This window comes from Macaca fascicularis, chromosome 18, assembly GCF_037993035.2.
Source record: "Macaca fascicularis isolate 582-1 chromosome 18, T2T-MFA8v1.1".
NCBI classification, from domain to species: domain Eukaryota; kingdom Metazoa; phylum Chordata; class Mammalia; order Primates; family Cercopithecidae; genus Macaca; species Macaca fascicularis.
In genome coordinates this window covers 16,955,263-16,979,368 of record NC_088392.1, presented here as the reverse complement: position 1 = coordinate 16,979,368, position 24,106 = coordinate 16,955,263, and the positions used below count along the sequence as shown (strand labels likewise).

Genomic DNA, 24,106 nt, shown 5'->3' with positions numbered 1-24,106 from the left:
AGTGTTGTTGCTAATTTATTATCTGATAAAGAGATTTCAAAAAGTGTATATTGGAGAATATTCTAGCCAAGATGCCCCAAATTCATACCATGGAGGTGACTGCCTTCACCTCCAGTTGGTTCTGCTCACAGCAACAACTACTTAAATTTCTGGAATAAACCATGCTATCTAACTACTAAGGCTAATTAATACTAATGATCTTTGTTATAAATTAATGTTGTTTCAATATGTCTAAATGGAAGTAGTTAAAAATAAGGTTATTATATAGAATTTTATATCATAATAGGACTTCCTTTTTGACCTGCATTCATGTCGTGTTTGAGATAATTTCAGTGGTGATATTTTTTTGCTGATACAGAAATGATGCATTTTCCTAATTTGTACATTCCCCATATATCCATGAATCATGTAAAATAGTTAATTACAGAAGTATCACTGATTGCTCTTCAAAGTGGAGAGGATAGAAATGCATTACAATGTGCCAAACATGAGTAAGTCATTCAGCAAACACTAAGTGAACACCTAATATGAGCCAAATGCCTGTCCTAGCCATTGGGGAAGACCATTATTGTCTTGGAATTCATGGTTGTTACCATCTGACAGGGAAGATAGGCACTGAAGTGTAAACTACACAGGTTATGCAATCACAGTTGTTTAGGTGTCTCAAAGAAAAAGCACAGTGTATGCAAGTCTCAAATCAGATATTAGAACTTTATTATTTATAAAGTTATGGTCTTCTTTTGGATATTGTTTCTCCTTTAAACGTGATTCATTGTAGTGATAGTGGGGAGATAAAAAACACCTCAATATAGAAACTTCAGTAAATTATTTCTGATTTTAAAAGTAATGCTGCCTATTATGGAAAATGTGGGATATTTTTCAAGGTACAAAGAAAGACAATGATAAATCTATAAAGTTACCACTTAGACATAGACCCTGTTTATGTTTTGAAGAAATGTTATGTTAAGTAATATTTCTTCTGCATGTATTTTATTTGTATAATGAATATCATACAGCCCATATAATTTTATTTCCTTCCATTTCCCACTTATGGTTATCTCATACACATTTTCCTAGAAAATAAGACACTTTCTGTTTCAGTAATCTCATGCTCCATAGGAGTGACCTGCTCTGCAATTGTTGCATGTACTATTTCAGGTTATTTGAGAAAACTTAATCTTATGTATTTTCTAAAGGTAAGGAGTACTCTTTAGTGACTGTGCTTTTTTTCTACTTGACCTGCTAACTGGGTTCTGCTATATAGTCTCCTAATACATTTCCCACCCTTTAGGTTCTTTCTGTTCTGAATTTTCAGATTTTTCTTCTTAAAACACCACTTTTTACAAGTCACTTCCCTTCTTGAGAGTTTACAGTAGACTGCCTTTAGCTTAGATCCCAACTCAGCCTGGTATCAAAGGCTGCTCCATCAGATCTGTTCCTTTTCTACTTTCCTCCTCTGTAACACCAGTTCGGATCTAGACAGACCTCAGAAAGCTATTCAATGATCTTTGCTTCCCACTTCTATAATATTAGTGCCTTCCTCTCTCTATTGTCAATTTTTTCATTTATCTCAACTCTTTGCTCAAGGCTCTAACACACATTATCGATCCTTTTCCTTCTTTCTATGATACTATTAGCACCACTCAATTTGGCTTTAAGTTACATATTATCTTTTACAAGTCTCTCTAGTTGTTTGAGGTGTGAAAATCTAGTCTTCTTATACTGAACTCATAAATTGCTCTAATCTAGGCAGAAAGGCAGCTCCCAAACCTGACACCAACAGTCACCCTGTTATATATCAGCTAACGTTATGCAGCGCTCACTACCAAGAAGAATCTGCTAAGGACTTGGCAGGCATTATCTCATTGATTATTCACAGCAACCTGTATTATTTAGAATGCTTTTGGCTGCAAATGACAGAGAACTCATAGTGTTGAAGGATGCTGAAACAATACAGACTTATTTATTATAACATCTCGGATAACAACAGCAAGAGCAAAAACTAGAGGCAGGTGGTTTCTGGCATTGGCAGATGTCAGGGCTGTTGTTTGGGATCACTGCAAATTTCTCAGTCTTCCTACATGGTTGAAATATGACTGTGGCATCTTCTGGCATCACATCCTTGCACAACCGTGCTCAAAGTTGGGTAGGAAGATATGGAGGTTCTTTCTTCATGCTTCCTTCTATCAAGGAAAGAAAACCTTTTCCCAAACATTCCCCAGTAGATTTCTCCCAAAACTCATTGTCCAGAATTGGGTTTCTATGTCCACCTATCCCCCCGCACATCCCCCCTACAAGACTGGCAACTAGGCTTTCCTTTCCTGAGATCAAGGGTTCTCTGGATAATACCTGATGAAAATCAGGAACAAGGGTAGCAGAAAGGCATTGGTTGGGGTAGGCAATCAACAGTACCAGCTGTATAGAATTATTAGGAGATTAAAAGTTAGAGTAGTTGAGAAATACGTGCAAGATTATACAACTAGTAAGTGGCAAAAAGAAGATTCTGAGTCTGAGACTTCTCGGAGTCTCTCAGAATTCATATCCTTGTTCACCACAGTATAGGGCCTCTCTAGAGAGTTTTAGCATATTACCCTATCCATTAAAAATATTTGGTAAGAATTTGCTTGATGCTCACCACTGTTCTTGCTGCTCAAGGGAAACCAAGTGTATATTTATGGACAGATCCTAACTGAGATGATATTGTCAGAATATACACGATTATTATACTACATCCTCAACTCTGAAAGTTGCAGTTCTACGTAGAAGTTCACTGAGGGTTGTAGGAGTCAGAATGGACTACATGGAAGTTATGGGGTGTGAATCAAACCTCATAGGTGAGTCAGTGGGGAGAAAGAAGCATGACGTTCCTCTTGAGAATAACTGGAATGAAAATAATACGGTGAGAAAGAGTAGCACCTGAAAAGTGAGTGAAGGAAAGGGTGGCGGAAGTTCTAGGTACGTTGATATCTGTCCCAACTTGTTGAGCTGTCAATGTGTGGTTAAAAAACAGTTAAACAGGCCTGGCACGGTGGCTCACGCCTGTAATCCCAGCACTGTGGGAGGCTGAGGTGGGCGGATTGCCTGAGGTCAGGAATTTAAGACCAGCCTGGCCAACATGGTGAAACCCCATCTCTACTAAAAATTAACTAGGTGCAGTGGCGGGCACCTGTAATCCCAGCTATTCAGGAGGCTGAGACAGGAGGATCACTTGAACCCAGGAGGCGGGAGTTGCAGTGAGCAGAGATCGCGCCATTGCGCTCCAGCCTGGGCAACAAGAGTGAAACTCGGTCTCAAAAAAATAAAAACAAAAAACAGTTAAACAGATTATTGGTGACATAGACATTTCCAGAGGGGTCTTCTTGGACTGAGGCTGAAAAGAAAGAAGGGACTTAGCTCACCACCAGACTCCTGAGCACTGACGGGAGAAGAGCATTGAGGACCAAGGGGCATTAACACATGTAAAAGGGTCAATGGCTCCTAATAAAAGATAAGACCTGTTTTGTTTTTATTTTATTTTATTTTACTGTTTTTGAGATGGAGTCTTACTCTGTCACCCAGGCTGGAGTACAGTGGCACAATCTGAGCTCACTGCAACCTCTGCCTCCCGGGTTCAAGTGATTCTTCTGCCTCAGCCTCCCAAGTAGCTGGGACTGGAGACGTGTGCCACCACACGCAGCTAATTTTTGTATTTTTAGTAGAGACAGGGTTTCACTGTGCTGGCCAGGCTGGTCTCAAACTCCCGACCTCAAGTGATCCTCCTGCCTCGGCCTCCCAAAGTGCTGGGATTACAGGCATGAGCTACCGCACCCGGCCATAAGATCTATTTTATAATCAAGAGAACATGAAAAATTATTCTTGTGTCAGGATATTAGGGTAGAAACAGTTATTTAGAAAATTACAGCTTGAGACAATGTAAGACAATTTAAAATAGAGAATTTCTAAGAACGACAATGGTGGATTTTTTCTTCCCTCCCATGCCCTAAGCATTGCTTGGGTCTCCCTAGGCTCAAAAGAGAGAGTAAATCTCACGATATGTATATATTGGAAGAAGCCCACAGGCCACGGCTGTCCAAAGCTAAAAGGAGTATTGTAGAATTTGATACTATCCTTGAGCACAAGTATAGTGGGGGAAATCTTGAAACGGGGGCTGACAGATTTTAGCTAATTTTGACAGGCATGTGTAGATATTGACAAATTCTTAGGTTTCAGAGTGACCTCATCCTCCCCCAAAATTTCTTAAACTATGCCTTTACAAACAAGTATTTCTATTCTAATGATGTCTTCCTGAGTAAAATGTTGAATCACTCAAAGGACACAGATCAAAAGAGAGAGAGAGAAAAAAAATGCCATGTGGGAGGGGCAGAGCTGTATAAAACCAGTCATTACCATGTCTGAACTGTAACAACTCTCAGAGGAGCATTGCCCGTCAGACAGCAACTCAGCGAATAACCAGAGAACAACCAGGTATTTCAATGATTTCCATGCCATCTCTATGGGAAAAAGGATTTCATGTTTTCTCTTCCCTCATGCTGGTATTAATAGATTGAAAATTTGGATGTGGGGTGTTTGTAGAGGGGAAGTAAAATTTAAGTAGTGTTTTCTTGTTTAGTTGTTTAATTGAAAATAGTTTATTTCAAGATTTAAATTAAATTTATAAGGTTTAATTTTGAATCTCAGAAGCCAACAAATACCTATGTAGCATTAACCAAAACAAAATGTACATTTAGATTGTGATGTCAATTTTATTGAACAGGTTAGAATATATATGTTCTCTACCAGCTATTGTTTTGACACTAAATTTGATGGAAACAGCTAGATACATTAAAATATTTTCGTTTAAGCAATTGAATGTAATCTCTACATTGTATATAAATAATAGGAAAAGAAGACTTCATTTGCATCTTAAATGAAAAAGCAGGAACTGCAAAAATTAAGCAGCAATAATATGTTTATTGAGTTTAGTTCAATCATGGGTCAATTTAGTGAAAGAGAATAATCAACCAAACTAGTTGCAGGGTTGACTGAAGTATGGTTCAGTAAATAACTTAATACCCCATAAAAAGATACTTATTCAGTACGAAAGCCATCTTAATTCTATTGGGGGAAATGTAGCAGTATTTGATGAGATGTTCCCTTGAAACTGTTGTTTTCTGTCAGTTCTCATTAATTTTTGTGGTCAATTTCAAAATATTTCCACTGTCCAATTGTAAACAAAATTTATTTTAAATGCTACAGCAAACTCCAATCTAACATTCAGGGCCAATCGGGTGAGAGACAATGTCCATGTGCCTGGTGACTCCTCCCAAATTCTTCCTTCCCTGTGCCAAGTTTCAGTGGTGCATTTGTCAACTTCTGTTGCAGGAACCAACACAAGCACCGCCAGGAAGCCCAGCCCTGCATATTATTCCCATTAATTCATCCCAGTAATACTATTAAACCTTAATTAAGAGAATAATATTTGGAAGTTAATGAGATCATATAAATTATTATAAGGTCAAAAAGTTCACAACAGATATACCTGTTCCAGGAGGCTGTGGTATTTCACAATACTCCATTACTTCAATTTTGCATTGTTTGGAAAGATTTTCATTCAAACATAAAGTATGGCCTTATCTGAGAGTCAGGAAACACTGCATATGAGTGCCTTCATAGATTTCTAAAATTATGAAACTCTCAGACCTTCCTTGAAAAGTTTGTAGGAAAGCATTAGACTTGGAATGAGAAGTCTGTGATCCAGTCTAGGCTTCTGAAATGGACCAGCTGTGCAATCTCTATTTTCATATTTTCATTCATATTACAGAAATTGCTAAGCCTTACTGGACAGGTAATTATGCAAATTGAAGAGGGAGCTGAAGGAATTTGGTAACTGCCATATAGACATCAAATATTATTTTTACATTAAATGTAATTAATTACATCTTATTTAAAAATGTAATTGAAACTATTTTTTTGAAAGAAGTAAATGCATCCAGGACAATTTGATTCTGTTCTTATTAACTTTTTTTCTTTATCAGGTTACCTTAAATTCTAACTTAGTATTAACAGAACTTTCTGATAGTTTGTCTTTAGAGTTAAATATTTTTACTATCAAAATTACTATGTGGATTGTTACAAAGAATCCAGTATGAATTGTTACAAAGAATCATGTATTTAGGTATGGGAGAAGTCTAAATTTACTTTTCTGATCTCTTATTTACATTTTTCACATGGGGATCGAGAAATATTTTATTCATGTTATTAATACTCTGTTTGTTTCCAAAAGATATTGAGATAATTAATTTTAGAAATCTATACAATAAATCTATTTAATTATTTAGACAATTTTAAATTTTAAGAGGAAGAGGAACAAATTTTTGAGCTATCCAATGTAATCTAGTATCTATGATGAAGCAAGAGAAAAAAAAAAGTGAATTTTTTTTCGTAATAAGCCTTCTAGTAGAATTACAGGTTTACTACTTTTTTCTTTTGACTTCCTCTTTCTAGCATTTCTTGCACTACAACTTGCTTAAGCTCTTACACTTCATAGTGAAGCTATGCATCACCAAACGAAGCAATGTGGAACACTGGAAAGGGTGGGCTTCCTTAGGCAGACCTGGGCTTGAGTCCCTGCTCCACTACCTACCAGCTGTGTGACATTATACAAGTTACTTAATGTCTCTGGGCATCAGGATATAATCTATAAGATAGGGAGAATCACCTCTACCTCATACAGATTCTGTAAAGATTAAATGAGGAGAGGAGGTGAGAGAGTTTTAGGGAGACATTTTATTTAATTTACTATTTTTGTCTTGATAAAGTAGTCTGGTTGTATTCCAAATGAGACGTTTTAATACAAACAAATTCCAAACACTTTCTTAAAAAAAAGAAAAAAGTGTTCATGAACCAAGGGTTCACACAAGAAAGAAGTGATCACTGGTCCTTGTTGGAGAGCCCTGCCGTGGGAGACCACAGGTGTAGACAGCCAAGACCAGAGCCAGAGGACATGCTTCCTCCTGGGTACTTGTACCAACCCCTCCCCAGTTCTGGGAAGGCACTGTCATAAGAAGGTTTCCTGAGGGATGATGAATATCAGCATTGTTTGGTATATTGATATATTTTGATAATTACAGGGTAAGTTTCAAGCTATGATGAAAGCAAAACATACAGCTGGAAAGACGATTATTGGTCAGGACCAAAAAACACACACACCTTGGGTGTGGGCATGCATTCAGTTGCCTGCAAAGCCTGAGGTCAGGGAAGGTCTCAGATGGTTCATACCTTGGTGTATATGAGTTTCATAGGCCTGGAATTAAGGATTATCCCTGCAATCTTGCCTGGCATTGACTTTCTACCTGGTGGGGTGGCAGAAGAAGGGGGTCTTCTAGTCCTCCCAGTAATGAACTCCCCAGCACAGGAAGTCTTTTTTAGTAAGGCTGTGCTATGTCTGGTGCATATAGGGAAGGGGTGTTGGAATAGGGGCTGGGTGAAAGTCCAAACCTTCAAACAATGAGTCAAAGCCACTTTAGAAGCAGGAAAGTAGAAAGAAGATTGACCATCTTACCCGATGCAACAAGGTATGTATGCAGGTGACATGCATTTCAATATGTGTGTATCGTCCTGTGTGGCAGTGTGTGTGGTGTGGATGTGTGCAGTGTGCTTGTTGGGGCAGCACAGAAGTTGAGAGCATGACCCTAGGGTCTGCCAACCTGGCTTCAATTCCTACTCCTGTCCCTATTTATTGTCATTGTTATACTATGGAATGTCACCAAGTGTCACTGCTCATCATACAAAACACTTCATGTATCTCAGGAATGGCTATGTAATTTACAGGGTCTGGTGCACAATGAAAATGTGGGCCTTTTGTTTAAAATTATCAAGAATTTCAAGATGGCGATAGGAGGACATTTGGCCAAACAAGGGGCTTTTTACAGCTGCACAGGTGGCATGTCCATAAAGCTGTCCCCGCCCTGCCTCATGTTGTTCCATGAGGAAGAACAGAGAAAGAATCTGTCCCCACACAGAGTGCAGCCTGTCCTACTGTGCTGACCTCACCCAAAATGTTACCTCGTGTTTCAGAGCTGTTTTTTTCTTCCTTTCTTTGCTTCTAGATTGAAACAATGGAGGACCTTTGTGTAGCAAACACACTCTTTGCCCTCAATTTATTCAAGCATCTGGCAAACGCAAGCCCCACTCAGAACCTCTTCTTCTCCCCATGGAGCATCTCGTCCACCATGGCCATGGTCTACATGGGCTCCAGGGGCAGCACCCAAGACCAGATGGCCAAGGTGAGTTTGAGCTGAAGCTCCACATTTGGGCCGAGTGGTTCCTGAATGGAATTGGAGAACTGCTCTTGTTTTATGCTAAAGACATGTGACTCGGGAGGTCAGCAATCACCACAGGTAATGCAGGACTGATCTTTACAACACGAATTCCTTAGATTCAAATCTGTAAGACAGCCAAACCCCAAAATCCCTCAGTTGTAGCTGTTGAAGGCATATCAGAGTTGAATAGCTTGCAAGGCTGGAAACAGTTATGAGTGGCCGCATCTTATATTTTAATAATATAATATTCTTGTTTTTCAAAGTGAGGGTGTCGTACCCATTATCTCATTCAGTTTTAAGACAGATATCATTTTACAGAAGAGAGCTCTGGTGGTGTCAATGAAGCCCCACTGTCTCCTAACTCCTAGCTTGGGCTCCTTCCCATTGCTCTGCCACTGTGGTGTTTGTTCCCTATTCCTATGAAGAATTCCTCCCAATAATGTTAAGAGGGTATCACAAAGGGAAGAAAAACACCACGGTGGTGCTCACTATACCCACAGAGATGCATGGATAGTGTTGTAGCTGCAGAAGATCATGCCTGTGAGGTCATGGTAGCAGAATGAGACCTGGCATTATGCATGGCCAGACCTGAAAACCAAGGTGGATGGGATGCACAACATCATCATGAGGGATTTCTGCAAGGCCACTGCCTGCCTTCTTTGGTGAATGGACACGGACTCAGTCAGGAAACTCTTTCCACTGAGTCTGGGCCCTTGAAATTATGCTGGACTAATTCAATTATACACGGCAATCATCACGCAGTAGTCAGTCACTCAGCACATACAAAATTCTTGCGATCGTGTTATTTCCCAGGTTAGTGGTCTCGATGTGGCCATCACATCATTAAAATTCCCTTGCATTCACAAACACAAACATTAACATTAAATGCTTTAAGGACAAGCATGCATTGTGCATGCAGTCACACCAAGATGCTGCCGGCTGGTTTCCAGTTTCCCACAAGAACGTACCTGAGTGTAAACACATTCTTTCCATGCACATGGTGACCCGTGTAAGGTGGGCCTCATTTGATGTTTGAAGTTTCACAGAGAGAGCATTGGCCAATCTTGCTGCAGGAAGACAAGAGATGGGTGAATCACTCTCTGTGTTTGTGACAGTTTAAACATTGAGACTTACAACAAAACTCAATTGCTCAACTCCCTGACACAAGTAGTCTTTTGCAATATTCTTTCCCCAGTATGTTTGCTTTTTTGCCTTGAAAGAATAAAGATAGTAAATTGGCACAAAAACTTTAGAAACACCAGGTCTTAGGTTTTTTTCTTTTTTCTTTTTTTTCTTTTTTTTTTTTTTTTTTGAGACGGAGTCTCGCTCTGTCACCCAGGTTGGAGTGCAGTGGCGTGATCTTGGCTCACTGCAACCTCCACCTCCCAGGTTCAAGCCATTCTCCTGCCTCAGCCTCCCAAAGTAGCTGGGATTACAGGTGCCTGCCACGATGCCTGGCTAGTTTTTGTATTAGTAGAGACGGGGTTTCACCATCTTAGTCACGCTGGTCTCAAACTCCTGACCTTATGATCCGCCTGCCTCAGCTTCCCAAAGTGCTGGGATTACAGGCGTGAGCCACCGCACCCGGCCTAGGTTTTTTTGTTTGTTTGTTTTGTTTTGTTTTTAAAGGTAAAGGAATCAGTAGCAATATATTTTGGGAGCAAATGCTAAATGAAGTGCTCTGGGCTGTTAAAGTAGAAATCTTGATTTTGGTACTAGGGGAAAATAAACCGATCACTCTGGACACATGACAGCTTTTCTCTATCTAAGAAGTGCTTTAAGCCTTTGGGACTATGCAAGGATTCTACATAGTTTGTTTGTTTGTTTGTTTGTTTTTGAGACTCTATATAGTCTTTTTACAACTCTGTTGCATGTGTAGATTTTGAAACTCAAATGTTAATATGATTGCTTCCCAAATAAAAAGAAAAAGACATTGATTGGCTTGGAGAAAGAAACAGACTGTGGGGACAGACGTATCTGTGTTTGAGTCATGGCTTTGTTCCTTACTACGTGTGTGTGAGGACATTGAAACCATTTGCATCTCAGTTTTCTCATCTATAGAATGGGAATAAAAATGTGTAGCATGCAAGACCGTTGTGAAGCTTAGAGATACTATGTAAGACACTTAGTAGCCATCATTGTAATAACAACTAATACTTATTAGTGCCTTAGCCAGGCATCTTTCTCATAAATTTACTCACATAAGACAAAATACTATGAGGTAGGTATGATGATTACCATACTCATTTTACAGATGAGGGAATCGGGGCAAGAAGAGGCCACACATTTGAGAATTGCTGTAGCTGTTAGAAGTGGTATATTTGTATTGAAAGAAAAGAATAAATAAAAGGCATAAGCTCCTGGACACGTAGGTCTGTGGGAATTAGGGTAAAAGCTCTTTTCCTTAGAGTGAGGAAACAGACCCATCCAGGCCAAACTGCCTCACTATTTTCTCCGTGGCCTTGGCATGGACTAGGGGCAGCTCACAGTCCCACTTTTGCAGGGACATCTCCCTGAGTGACTTTAACGCTGATTCAGGAAGGCTTTAGTGCTAGCCCAGAGAACCCTGATTCAAGGGTCAATTTCCTTGGAAGGGAGGAAAACCAGCCAAGCTGTCGCAGGAAATATTCTTCTTTTATGTGAGGGCGGAGTTGCACCACTTCTTTTCAGAGAATACTAGGCAGGAGTTACGATGTATGACTCAAAGAGCAGAGAAAGACCTCACGAACTCTAACACCTCTCCCTCTAGCCCAGAAATTCACCAACTTGCTGGACAAGGCTGCCTTAATTAACTTTATTAGCAGAACACCAACCATCAAGCCACTTACCAGATCGGCTTCTCCTCAGGGACCCCATAGGGAGATGCTGCAGGACCAAGGGTTCCCAAGAAGGTTGGATGGGGTGGGTGGCTGGAAGGCAGGGCCAGCCTGCAGGTATTAAGACTGGCAGACCAAGGCGGGCAGGCAGCAGTGTTGTGGGAAGGGGATCTGAGGCAGCTTCAGAGGGGACAGTACTTGCTGCCAGCTTCCCTGTGTCAGCCGAAACTGCCTACTTACAATACAAAGAGATTCACGTGTCACCAGACCAACTTGTCCCTCACATGGACATTAATTTCTCCGTGTATGAATGTGGTATGTGTAAATATTTTAGGTGAATCCTGTTACTATTACGTGACCTGTTTTTATGCTTTAGCTGACTCTGGCTTGTAGTTTTTGACAGATTGAAAGGATTCTGTGTATAAGGCCACTGAAAAGAGAGAGACACACAAGGTTCTGAGTTAACCTTGTGACTTTCTTCAAAATACTGGCATTTTTTTCAAGGCCATTTATTGGTTGGATATAATTTAGATAATTTGGGGAAGAGGTTTTAAATCATCTCATCATAACAATTTGTTTTCCAAAATGGCCAGGATATCAATTAATCTAAAACACCTCATGCTGTTTTCTATAAAGGAAATTTAGGTTGGCTGATACTTTTATATTACACAGAAAGAGTATTGAGTATCTATGCTTGTTCCCCACATATAAGGGCAGGGAAGAGATCTAGGACCATTTTACAGCCACCTGATAGCCATCCGTTTTAAAAGTTCAGTAAATCCGTGGGCAAGTGTAACCATTTTCTCTAATTCTGGTTGTAGGTGCTTCAGTTTAATGAAGTGGGAGCCAATGCAGTTACCCCTTTGATTCCAGAGAACTCGACCAGCTGTGGGTTCATGCAGCAGATCCAGAAGGGTACTTATCCTGACGCGATTTTGCAGGTATCTGACTTATTGGTCCATATTTCTTTTGTGGTTTATTTTTGCAATCTTCTTGTCTTAAATTCAGTGTTAGACTGGGAAGGAAGCGAATATACCCTCCCCCATTCACAGAAAGAAAACTAAGACTCAGAGTCATTAAGAAAAACATATCCTAAGGTGATACGCATAACGAGAGCCAGGAAAGAATCCAGACTTCATGAGTTTTAGGTCAAGCCTATTTATTTCTAAATTCTCTCACGCCCCTTTGTCATTGGTGAGGTATGTGTTATTTATTATAAATCCACAGCAGAGACTCCTAGAATACATGTGTATGGATGAGGATTTCCAGAGGAGAGAGGGTAGGGACTGACAATTAATTGAGAAATGGCGGAAGGTCAGGCCCAATGATTGCATGAGAAATCACTGACCTTCAGATATCTTTCCTTCTATACATCTAACCTATCATCTGTCATTGATCTCTCTCATCTATCTTATCTATCATACATCTATGAATCCTATCTATCTGTGTTATCTATCATCTATGATCTGTCTTCTCTGTCATCTAATCTATTAATCAATCAGCTATCTCTGGGAGTAATACATTTCCTCAATACTCCATTTCCTTAAATGTCAGCTATCCAGTTAAGTTATAGAACCTGAGTGTAGACTGCTCCTGTTGGTAACCAACTTCCACAGTCATGCTTATAAGGTAGATTATGAAGAGGTATCTCCCACAGCTCTCTTCCTGGGCACTCTGACACTCCTTCTACCCATTGCCCAGGGAATTATGGGCTAGAGGAGGTGGACAGGACCCTGATCATGTGGAGATTCCACCAGGTGTCCTGCAATACCTGGCAGTCCATCGGGAGGGCTCTGTCCCCTGCCCTAGGACAGGCTGCTACTGTGACCAACCCCTGTGTCTGACATGGTGCTTACAAACTTCAGGTTGAGGACTGAAATTACCATTCACTTTTGTGGTTTACTAAAATCCATATTTTCCACTGCATAGATTGCCCCATAAAATAGGTGACTAGAGAAGCTATATGAACTTTGTAAGATCATTACTAAGGCAACATTTCCTTCCTGCCAGCTTTATTGAGGTATAATGGACAAATAAAAATTGTACGTGTCCAAGATGTACAGTGTGATGACTTGCTGTACCCATACATTGTGAAATTATTACAGTCAAATTAATGAACACATCCATCACTACATTTAACTACCATTTGTATGTATGCATGTATGTATAGTGAGGAGGACACTTAAAAACATATTCTTCACAAGTTTCAAGTAAACAGTTTTATTAACTGTAACTATTAACGAACACAGTCTTCTTAACTATAGCCATTATACTGTACATTAGATCCCCAGAACTTATCCATCTTATAAATATAACAAAAATTCCCTAGAGACCTTGACGTTTAGGAAACTGAAAAGGGGCCTGTCTTTCTTCTAGGCTGTTGGTCACCTCCTGGTTAAATCCAATCCATAGACACAGCAAAATGTGAAAGAAATTAAAACTCACCTTATTAGTTTTAATGCACCACATCTTTATCGAAATAATTTTCTCAAAGATTCCTCTAAAGTACCAAAATAAAGTATGTATTAATATAGCATTTCAGGATTGTGTTCAAAAACTATTATCATGGCTTAAGAACGGTCTTGTTTAGTAGTCCTGTGTTATATATAGAGAATCCCTTCTTTCTGTTCAAGGCACAAGCTGCAGATAAAATCCATTCATCCTTCCGCTCTCTCAGCTCTGCAATCAATGCATCCACAGGGGATTATTTACTGGAAAGTGTCAATAAACTGTTTGGTGAGAAGTCTGCGAGCTTCAGGGAAGTAAGTGAAACCTGTAATTGAAATGGCTGGATCCCAAACAAGTAATGAAGTCATTTTCTTTTTTTTTTTTTTTTTTTTTTTTGAGACGGAGTCTCACGCTGTTGCCCAGGCTGGAGTGCAGTGGCGCGATCTCGGCTCACTGCAAGCTCCGCTGCCTGGGTTCCCGCCATTCTCCTGCCTCAGCCTCCTGAGTAGCTAGGACTACAGGCGCCCGCCACCGCGCCCAGCTAATTTTTTGTATTTTTAGTAGAGATGGGGTTTCACTGTGGTCTCGATCTCCTGACCTTGTGATCCGCCCGCCTCGGCCTCCCAAAGTGCTGGGATTACAGGCTTGAGCCACCGCGCCCGGCCTGAAGTCACTTTCAAAGCAGTTCTCTGCAATTCTACAGTTCGTAAAAGCAGAGTTGGAATTCCACACCAGCTCCCTAGGGCTGGCCTCGCAAAACAGCTGCCCCTCCTGTACCCTCTGGGGCTTCCTCCTCTCCCTGTTGCAGATGTCCCAATTGCAGAGTCATAAATCAGGAAAACAAATACAACTGTTTTCCAGAGACACTATCCCCCAAGCCAAACCTCTTTCCTTTTTTTCTGTCTCTATAATGCAAAGAGTGCAAGAAGGTGGATAGAGTTGGGGTGGGAGTGTGGACAAGGGCGTCTGCACTCTTTCCCCCTTCAGCACCTGCCTTCCATAGCCAACCTCCACTCCCACCCTACCCCAGGTATCCTAATCTCAATAGGAAGACCGTAATTCACAATTACGCATGGCTTGTTTGGTATGCATTTTATGTGACTTTCGTCATTTTCTTGCTTTAAAGGAATATATTCGACTCTGTCAGAAATATTACTCCTCAGAACCCCAGGCAGTAGACTTCCTAGAATATGCAGAAGAAGCCAGAAAAAAGATTAATTCCTGGGTCAAGACTCAAACCCAAGGTAAAACCAACAAAATATTTTCTTTTCTTCTTTCCAGTTAGAAAACTCTGATCTATCTTTTCCCATCCATGAACTTAGCCCTCACCCCTTTACAATTTGTCCAACTTTAGTTACTTTGGTGGATGCAACTTTATTCCTGATTAGCTCAGTCATGTTTTAACTGAGAGGAAATAATTGAGACCTACTAATAGAAGACATATGTTTAGTACTTAAATATTTGATTCTGGATATCGCTTGAGGATAAAATATGAAAGGAAGCAGAAGCTTTCAAAATAGGAAATATGAGCATTGAAATAATTGTGAGTCTACGCCCACTGTGGACAAAAAGAAAACAAGGCTTGACCCTGAGCTTAGTAAATGGTGTGAGCTGTAAAGAATACAGGCAGTGGAGGAGGGAAGAATCATAAAATTATTTTCACTGTTTCTTCTCTTTCACCATTCAAAGCCAATCCACCGGCAAGTTTTTTTGGTCTCTGCTTCATCCCTCCTTGATTATCTAAGTCGAGTCTACCATTTTAACTCATGCTCTTAATTCTTTCACAGGCTCCTACCTCCCTTTGTATATTTTACAATGTATATTTTAAATCAATGATTTAATTGAATCATTTATTCATTGTAATTTAGTTCATTGCATCATTTATTCATTAAATTCATTCATTCATTAAGTTCAATTACGTTCATTCACTTAGTCAACAAATATTTATCCACCACACACCATGTGCCAGAAACTGTATGTGGAGATAAAGATAAAAATAGTAAATCCTGCCACCATAGAGCTTACAGAGGAGGCGTTCAATCATGTTGGCAATTGCTATACAGTAGTAGTCAGTGCTTTTATTGAGAAGTACAGGTGCTATGTGGGAGTACACAGGAAAGGCATCTGACTCGATTTAAAAATGTTTAAACTGTAATTGGGAAGACGGACTGGAGCTGGCCAGGTGGAGGGCACGTGCCTGGGGGGAGATTCCAGACCGAGTGCACAGAATATGCAAAGGTCCGGAGATAACCCTAAGGAGAAGAATAGAGTCTGGTCTCACTGGAATGCAGAGGGCCAAGGGAAGGAGGTGAAATTAAAGAGGTGATGCAACACACTTATTATGCTATCCCCACACTAGAAACTGTCAGTGACCTTCTACTGTCCTCAGGAGAAGGTCTCGTTCTTTACCTTGACTTTCAAGTTCTCAGTAATCCAGTTAACTGCGCTTGGCTACCACTGGCTCCTGGAGCTCCCATAAACACTCATTGCTGCCTCTAGACTTTGCTTCTGTGGATGCCTCAACTACAGGATTAAACTTGCAGTTTAAGTTGCAGCCAAAGTCTTACTCTTTCCTGGAAGTGTCTCCTAATCACTTCCTGATCTTTTCTTCTTCTCGTCTCCTCATCTGCTTTTTCAGCTTTACAAGTCATGTTAATGTTAGCCATATATGACCTTAAGCAATTATGGAACTGATTTTTGTTAGTTTGCTTTGCTTTTCCTCTCAGGCTCTAATTATTTTTGGGTAGGACCAGTGTGTCACGCTTGTCCTGTGTCCCCACAAAAATTTGCACAATTTTTTGCTGACAGTGAAAAGCCTTCATTCTTCTGAATTTCCAGGTAGAGTTGTAGGCCTTCAGTAAACAATCGTTGAATACTAACATATAAATGTATTTCTAAGAAATAGAGATGATTATGAATTCAGAATTGTGTAAGTATTTCATTCATTTATGATCTGTTAGGATTGGAAACGTCCTAAGAGAGCTCCTATCCTTCTTATCAATTTGTGTTTGGAGCACCATGTTTCCAAGAGGTTAACTAGCCCCCCTAAGATGCCACTGGCAGTGGTAAAGCTAGGGTTGCTTCTTCTGATCTTTAGTCTAACTCCAGAATTCCTCAATTGGATGTTTAAAGATTTTAATAACTTATTTTTTTAAGGATTTTCATATAACTTTTATGTTTAAGACATTGTCTCAAGAAATAGTTTGGTGTCTTGGTTTATTACTTACCACAATGGAAAATGCACATAAACTAAGTTCTATGGGATTTTAAAAATATATATTTTTTTGTTTATCTGAAAATAATTGATTTCCTTTTAGTTCTTCATTTTCACTGTGGATTTTGAAATACTGTTCTAAAATATCGACAGACCATTGACATAAAGGAAGCAGAGAAAGATGATTTAAATCAACAAAAGTTCAGTCAAAATGGAGAACAAAATTAAAGAGACAAATGGAAGTTTTGCTTTCTTTAAAGAACGGCATGAGTTGTTTTTCTCTTTAGACATTGTGCTAAATGGCTGTAAGTCAATCAGTTATTTTGCCAAGATGCCAAGCAGCTATTTTGGCAGATTGTTTTACCAGCTTTTGTAAGAATTGGAGAGAATTGTCTGTTTCATCATGTTATGATTGAATACTAGTTTTATCATACACATCACACATTACTATACCCCAATACTAACCAAAAATTTTAATAGCTTGGGAAATATATTGAATGTTTCTATTAAATGAATATATTGAAGGTGAAACTGATGCAAGTCAGGCAAGCTCCAAAGTGGGGCTTAGCCTTCAAGGGTTCTTGGCTTCACCCAGGAAAGTATTCAAGGGTGAGCTGGAGGTAGGATAGAAGAAAACAGCTTTACTGAAGTGGCAATGTTAGAGCTCCATGATTGCTCCTGCAGAGCAGGGCTACCCCAGGCACTGTGCTGAGAGGCACAGCTCAGGGCAGTTTTGCAGTCATATTTATACCTACTTTTAATTACATGTAGATTAAGGAGCAGTTTATGTAGAAATTTCTAGGGAAGGGAGAGTAACTTTTGGGTCATCAGGTCATTGCCACGGACACGGAAAGAGGTGGTAACTCCAAGGTGTTGCCATCACAATGGTAAATTGACATGGCACACTGCTTCCACCCTGTCCCTGGTCCCTGTTTTAGCTAGCCCTCAGTTTGGTCTGGTGTCTAAACCATGCCTCCAGAGTCAGGTCCCACCTCCTACTTCAAAACCACATTGAGCTATTAATTTGTTAAGAGTCTTGTATTTGTCAGTAGTTTTGACTGTGGAGGCAGAATTTTTACAAGCTTACCAGCATCATAACCTTGGGAATACTGCTAACCTAGTGGTGTCCTTTGGTATAAAATGACACTAATAAAACCCACCTAATAGAATATCACAATAATATATTTTGATGCTTGGAATACTGTGGAGCAAGTACTAACTATAAGCAGACTGCTTCTTAAGCCAATTTCATTTTTTTAAATGATCACACTCAGTTGTCACTGTTTCTGTCAATCTTCTCGGACTCACTCCTTCACTCCCTTCTCTGTATGGTCATAGTACTTATATTATTTAGCTCAATTACAGAAGTTATCACACAGGGTTCCACAACTGATTTTGAATGTCTCTCCCAGTGTTCTAGGCTCATCCAGGATAATTATTCCTTTCTCATCTCTTTTATCTGCACTATTCTTAATTTAGGTGTAGCATATTTTTTAAAAAATGTTTTTGAATAAACGAGTGAGTCAGATCCTCAGACTGTCTAGACCAGATCTTGCAGTACATGATATATTTTGGAAAGGCACTATAATATTCCTTAAGAGCCTCTCTTTCACTTCCTTCTTACTTGAATAACTTTCAACTGCAAAGATTTGAGTAAGCATTATAAAAGGAAGTGAAAATCTCCTTTCCAAATTTGATAGGAGGTCTAACTTTTAAATACGTTATTTCTTCATTTTTTCTTGGATTTTGCAAGCCTTTTGAGAAATTTGTTTCAATTTTAATTTTGCTTTAAATAAATCTAAAGAAAAACTTGAGCTTGAAGATCAACATCTCTGCAATTTGATGAATTTAGTTTGATGGCTACTCGGAAGATTCAGTAAGTAAATTTCACAGTTCTTGATTATGAAACCTAAATATATGTTATGTTTTCTGTAGGCAAAATCCTAAACTTGTTACCTGAAGGTTCTGTAGATGGGGATACCAGGATGGTCCTGGTGAATGCTGTCTACTTCAAAGGAAAGTGGAAAACTCCATTTGAGAAGAAACTAAATGGGCTTTATCCTTTCCGTGTGAACTCGGTATGAGACAACAAAATATATCTTCCTAGTATATTTTAGGGCCTTTGACAAGATACAGACAGAAAAATTAGAGACCACTCATTCATTTTCCTACATGACTTTCTAGTTAAAAGTATTGGACTCTTTCAAGAAACAGTAGAGGTAGAGGGGAAGACCATGGCTTTTTAGTTATACATGCCCAGACTCAAACGTTGACTCTACCACTTAGTTCAGAGGGCTGTAAATATTGAGACATGAGTTCCTGGCCCATAGTAACAACTAAACAAGTGTTTTATAATTATGGTTGTCATTACCATTGTTGTCCATCTTACTAAATAAAGGGTATAAAGTTGAACGAGCTAATAATATCAGAGTACCCACTAAGGATGTACAAATAGTTTATTTTGTTGATTAAAAAACCACATTTATCCAACACTAAAGTAGAACCCATCCTCCTTTATGTCTAATTTTAAATCTCTTGATATCTTATAACCAACTTCCATATTTTACTTTTTAATAATATTAGGCTCAGCACACACCTGTACAGATGATGTACTTGCGTGAAAAGCTAAACATTGGATACATAGAAAACCTGAAGGCTCAGATTCTAGAACTCCCATATGCTGGAGATGTTAGCATGTTCCTGTTGCTTCCAGATGAAATTGCCGATGTGTCCACTGGCTTGGAACTGGTAAGACATTGAGATATTCAAGTTTCTGGGGCTAAACCTACCTTTCGTGAGATGAATATATACTCCTTACAAATGGTGTGGTAATTTCTCACGGAAATATATGAAACAGTTGATAGTAAATGTGGCATACCTCTACATTTCACTCAAAGCCTTAACTATGTCATACATATTACCTTCTTGTAAAAACCTGACCAATCTGTTAACTTTTTATATCACCCACAATAAAGTCACTGATTTTTAATATTAGACTTAAAGTTGTTTTCCTTCTGTTCTAATACTTGCTGTATTTTCTTTGCTTTGTTTTGTTTTGCTTTGCAGCTGGAAAGTGAAATAACCTATGACAAACTCAACAAGTGGACCAGCAAAGACACAATGGCTGAAGATGATGTTGAGGTATATATACCCCAGTTCAAATTAGAAGAGCATTATGAACTCAAATCCATTCTGAGAAGCATGGGCATGGAGGACGCCTTCGACAAGGGACAGGCCAATTTCTCAGGGATGTCGGAGCGGAATGACTTGTTTCTTTCTGAAGTGTTCCACCAAGCCATGGTGGACGTGAATGAGGAGGGCACTGAAGCAGCCGCTGGCACAGGAGGCGTTATGTCAGGGAGAACCGGTCATGGAGGCCCACAGTTTGTGGCAGATCATCCTTTTCTTTTCCTTATTATGCATAAAATAACCAAGTGCATTTTATTTTTTGGCAAATTTTCCTCACCCTAAAACCAAAACGTGCTATTTCTGCAAAAGATTTTTGTAGATGAGCTGTGTGCCTCAGAATTGCTATTTCAAATTGCCAAAAATTTAGAGATGTTTTCTACGTATTTTTGTTCTTCTGAACAACTTCTGCTACACACTAAATAAAAACATGGAAATAATTAGACAATTGTCTATTATAACATGACAACCCCATTAATCATTTGGTCTTCTAAAATGGGATGAAGCCCTTTTAGATTTTCCTTACTCTCAGTTTATTTTTATAACATTAACTTTTACTTTGTTATTTATTATTTTATATAATGGTGAGTTTTTAAATTATTGCTCACTGTCTATTGAACATAGCTAATAAAGTTATAGAAGCAGATGATCAGTTAATTTCCTATCTAAAAAATGCCTTTACTTGTTCTCATAATGAAGAATAAGTAGGTATCCCTCCATGTCTTTCTATAGAATAAATATCTAGAAAAAACATTAAACAATAGGCAAATATATGTTATATGCATTTCTAGCAATACATACCACATACATATGTCTGTATCTTATATTCAATTGCAAGTATATAATAAATAAACCTGCTTCCAAACAACAATACATTTGTTGTCATTTCATTAGGTCTGCAGATCATAGACCTATTATACCTTGATACCTAGGAGTTGAGCACCATGACTCACTTGTGAGAACTCAGAAAAAATAGACAGGATGAAGGATCCAAGGCATAACCACCTTCATTCAAAAAGACCCAGTGTTGAGGGTGAGTGGGATGGGGTTATATGAAAAATGGATTAGAGCTGCTTTCTCACAGCAGCAAAGACATAGCAATTCAGAATAGTCTAAGTTAGAGTCCTTTGGGGAAACCAGTGTCTAAACATTAAGGACACCAGGATTAATGACCAAGTCCAGTGGTCCAGATACAGAAGAAGGCCTCAGTCATTGAGCTGACAGTTGCAAGCAGTGAAGATGGGAGATGGACTGGGTGCAAGAGCAGGAGGGGAAACAAAAGATGGCTCCTTCTACGGGTGTTTGCTTCTAATAGCAGTGAATGCTTTTGAGTGAGTCAGAGGCGGAGAAGGACATAATTGAAGACCTGAGAAATAAGGCAAGTTGTAGGCTGGGGGTCTGAACAACAGAGTCTGGCTGCAGGAGTGTGGCTGGATCCTGGAAATGTACCACAGCCCCTTCGATGGCAGGCAGGGATGCTTGACCCACTAGAACATGGTAGCTAAAGAAGTGCCCTCAAGACTTAGACTCTCTGCCTCCAAATCCCAGTTGCAACACCTACAAGTAGCTTAACCAGAGGCCAACCGTGGTGCTTCTTTTTGCTCTAGTTTTCTCTCAGTGAAAATTAAAGAAAAAACTGCTTTTGTTATATTGCTATAATGACTAAATGAGTTCTTATATATCAAGCAATTAAAAGAATACTTGGCATATATAATATTTAATAAATACTAGTGATTATGATCTTTCTTATCTTTGTCAGCAATAAAACTGTCTCACTGTAAGCTGGTCAAACATGAATCCCAGAAAATTACTCAGTTAACTTTTTAAGCCTTGCATAATGGTGTATATTTCTTCTAATCAGACATTCCCGAAAATTAAGAGTTGCTGTTTCTTGCATTCTTCTACTTACTTTTAATTTCATTTTTCTATGTGCTTTCATAATTCTGCAAGGTGGTAGGTGGTAACTGTGAATTATCATGAGTCTTAAAATATCCATATCCATATTTAACTCTCAGTATTGAGTTAGAGTAGGGATATACAATACTGGGTTCAAAGTGCTTTTCAGCACTTTGAGCGTATGACATTATTGTCTTTTTGGTACCCAAAATTGTTGATAGGAAAGTTGATGTTAAGATAATTCTTGCTCCTTATAATTTTAATATTTTTGTTTTTGTTTTTTTTTTTGAGAATTCATTACATTAAGGATATTTTTAAAATTATATTTTAAAAAGTTTACCGTGTTCATCAGCAGATTTTTCTATCTGGAAACTTATATCTTGTTTCAGTTCTGGGAAACCTCAGCCATCACAATGGGCTCAGTATGTCTTCCCAAAATTCATATGTTGAAACTTTAATCCCAAATGTGATGGTACTTGGAGGTGGTTCCTTTGGAAGAAAATTAGGGTTAGATGAGGTCATGAGGGCAGAATCCATGATGGAATTACTGCCCTTATAAGGAGCTACAGGAACCAGATCTTTTTCTGTCTATCATGTGAGGATACAACAAGAAGGCAGTCATCTGTGAATCAGGAAGAGGCCCTCACTAGAACCTGATCATGCGGGAATGCCCTTTTCAGACTACCAGTCTCCAGAACTATGAAAAATAAATGTTTGTTGTTTAAGCCACACAATCTACGGTACTCTGTCATAGCAACCTGAACTGACTAAGACAGCCATTATCTACTCAATTGCTTGGCGCCATTTGATCTACTTTCTTCTTCTGGATTCCTACTAAGATAATATTGATGCATCTGATGCTCCTCTCTGTTTCCAAATTTTTTGAATACCTAATAAATTCACATGACCCAAACATCAAATATCACAAAAAAGACTAGAGTGAAAAGTCTTCCTTCCACTCTTGTTCCCTATTCATTTAGTTCCTATTACTCTGTCTTTACTAGTAATATATGTGCATGTTGCAATATACACACAGGGTCATAAATAAAAACAACAAACAAACAAAATTGTTCTAATAATACTGTATTATTAACTGAGTATATGATTAGCCCTTTCTCTTTCCTAGTCCCCCAACAAGCAACAAAATAATGTACAACTATGATTTTACTGTTGTAGGCAGTATACCTATACGTAGGGTGATATAGTTTGGATATTTGTCCCTGGCCAAATCTCATGTTGAATTGTAATCCCCAATACTGGAAGCAGGGTTTGGTGGGAGGTGTTTGGGTCCTAGGGGCTGATCCCTTACGGCTTGGTGCTGTCTTCATGATAGTGAGTTTTCATGAGATCTGGTCACTTAAAGGTGTGTGGTAACTCCCCCAACTCTCTCTCTCTCTTGCTCCTGCTTCTATCATACGATGTGCCTGCCCCCCACCTTTGCCTTTTGCCATGATTGTAAGCTTCCTGAGGCCTCCCCAGAAGCTGAGTAGATGCCATCACTGTGTTTCCTGTACAGCCTGCAGAACTGTGAGCCAGCTAACCCTCTTTTCTTTATAAATTAGTCAGTCTCGGGCATTTCCTTATAGCAATGCAAGAATGGCCTAATACATAGGGGGTTTAATCAAGAAGTGAGGAAGAAATCTGGAAAAGGTTTTGAGGGAATAAATGAATAAAACTTAATCTTTGACTTTAAGGAAGATGAAACCATTTGTTGCACAAATCCGCAAAATCTTCATTGATGCCTTTACTATAACATAAGCAACACAAGGAAGTCTTCATGCTGTGTGGTGTTGCAGCCCAAGTCACTGTGGTGGACTGCTGTCAGTCAAGGTGAGCAGTCCTTCTTTCTGGAGGCTCTGTATGATGCTTTTGTCTAACAGTAGTCCTGGAGGCATCCTTGGATAATCATATCTGCTCAGTGCAAAGTTGGGCAGGCATCATGGAACTTTCCAGCACACGTCTCATTCCCTAGTGAAATCTAGAGTAACATTCTGCCCTGGGTTCCACATCAACATTCAAATATTAAACTCTGAGCCATCTTGCCAGAAAATAAGTGTGCCTCTGTGAAGAGAAAAACAGGAACTACGTGAAGAAAAATATACCAAATACTTTATAAATAGAGAGGCTCCTTCTTTCTCTTAATCCCTCCTGGAGATGTCCTCCTGTTCCAATCCCTCTCCCCATGACCTCCCTACCCCTTCCTCCATACACATGCAAATGAAACAAATGGCCTGTTATTTTTCTTT

The 24,106-nt window shown here is 39.2% G+C and overlaps 1 protein-coding gene and 1 long non-coding RNA gene across 4 annotated transcripts in view; one reads left to right on the top strand and one right to left on the bottom strand.

The window, feature by feature from the left end:
• LOC135968212 (uncharacterized) overlaps positions 1-24,106 on the bottom strand; it is a 202,200-nt gene that overhangs the window by 120,119 nt on the left and 57,975 nt on the right. For 2 of the 3 annotated variants that reach the window (XR_012427054.1, XR_010582805.2), the window contains exon 2: positions 9,269-9,367. This is a non-coding gene — a long non-coding RNA (uncharacterized lncRNA). Of the gene's footprint in view, positions 1-9,268; positions 9,368-22,927; positions 23,922-24,106 lie in introns of those variants that run through there. The other variant, XR_012427053.1, reaches the window with a different exon arrangement.
• On the top strand, positions 4,399-20,832 carry SERPINB2 (serpin family B member 2). The gene is made up of 8 exons (XM_005586504.5): positions 4,399-4,464; positions 8,088-8,264; positions 11,938-12,057; positions 13,750-13,878; positions 14,691-14,808; positions 18,714-18,856; positions 19,362-19,526; positions 19,845-20,832. Exons 2-8 carry the CDS (start codon positions 8,097-8,099, stop codon positions 20,247-20,249), a joined length of 1,248 nt encoding a protein of 415 aa, XP_005586561.1. The 5' UTR covers positions 4,399-4,464; positions 8,088-8,096; the 3' UTR covers positions 20,250-20,832.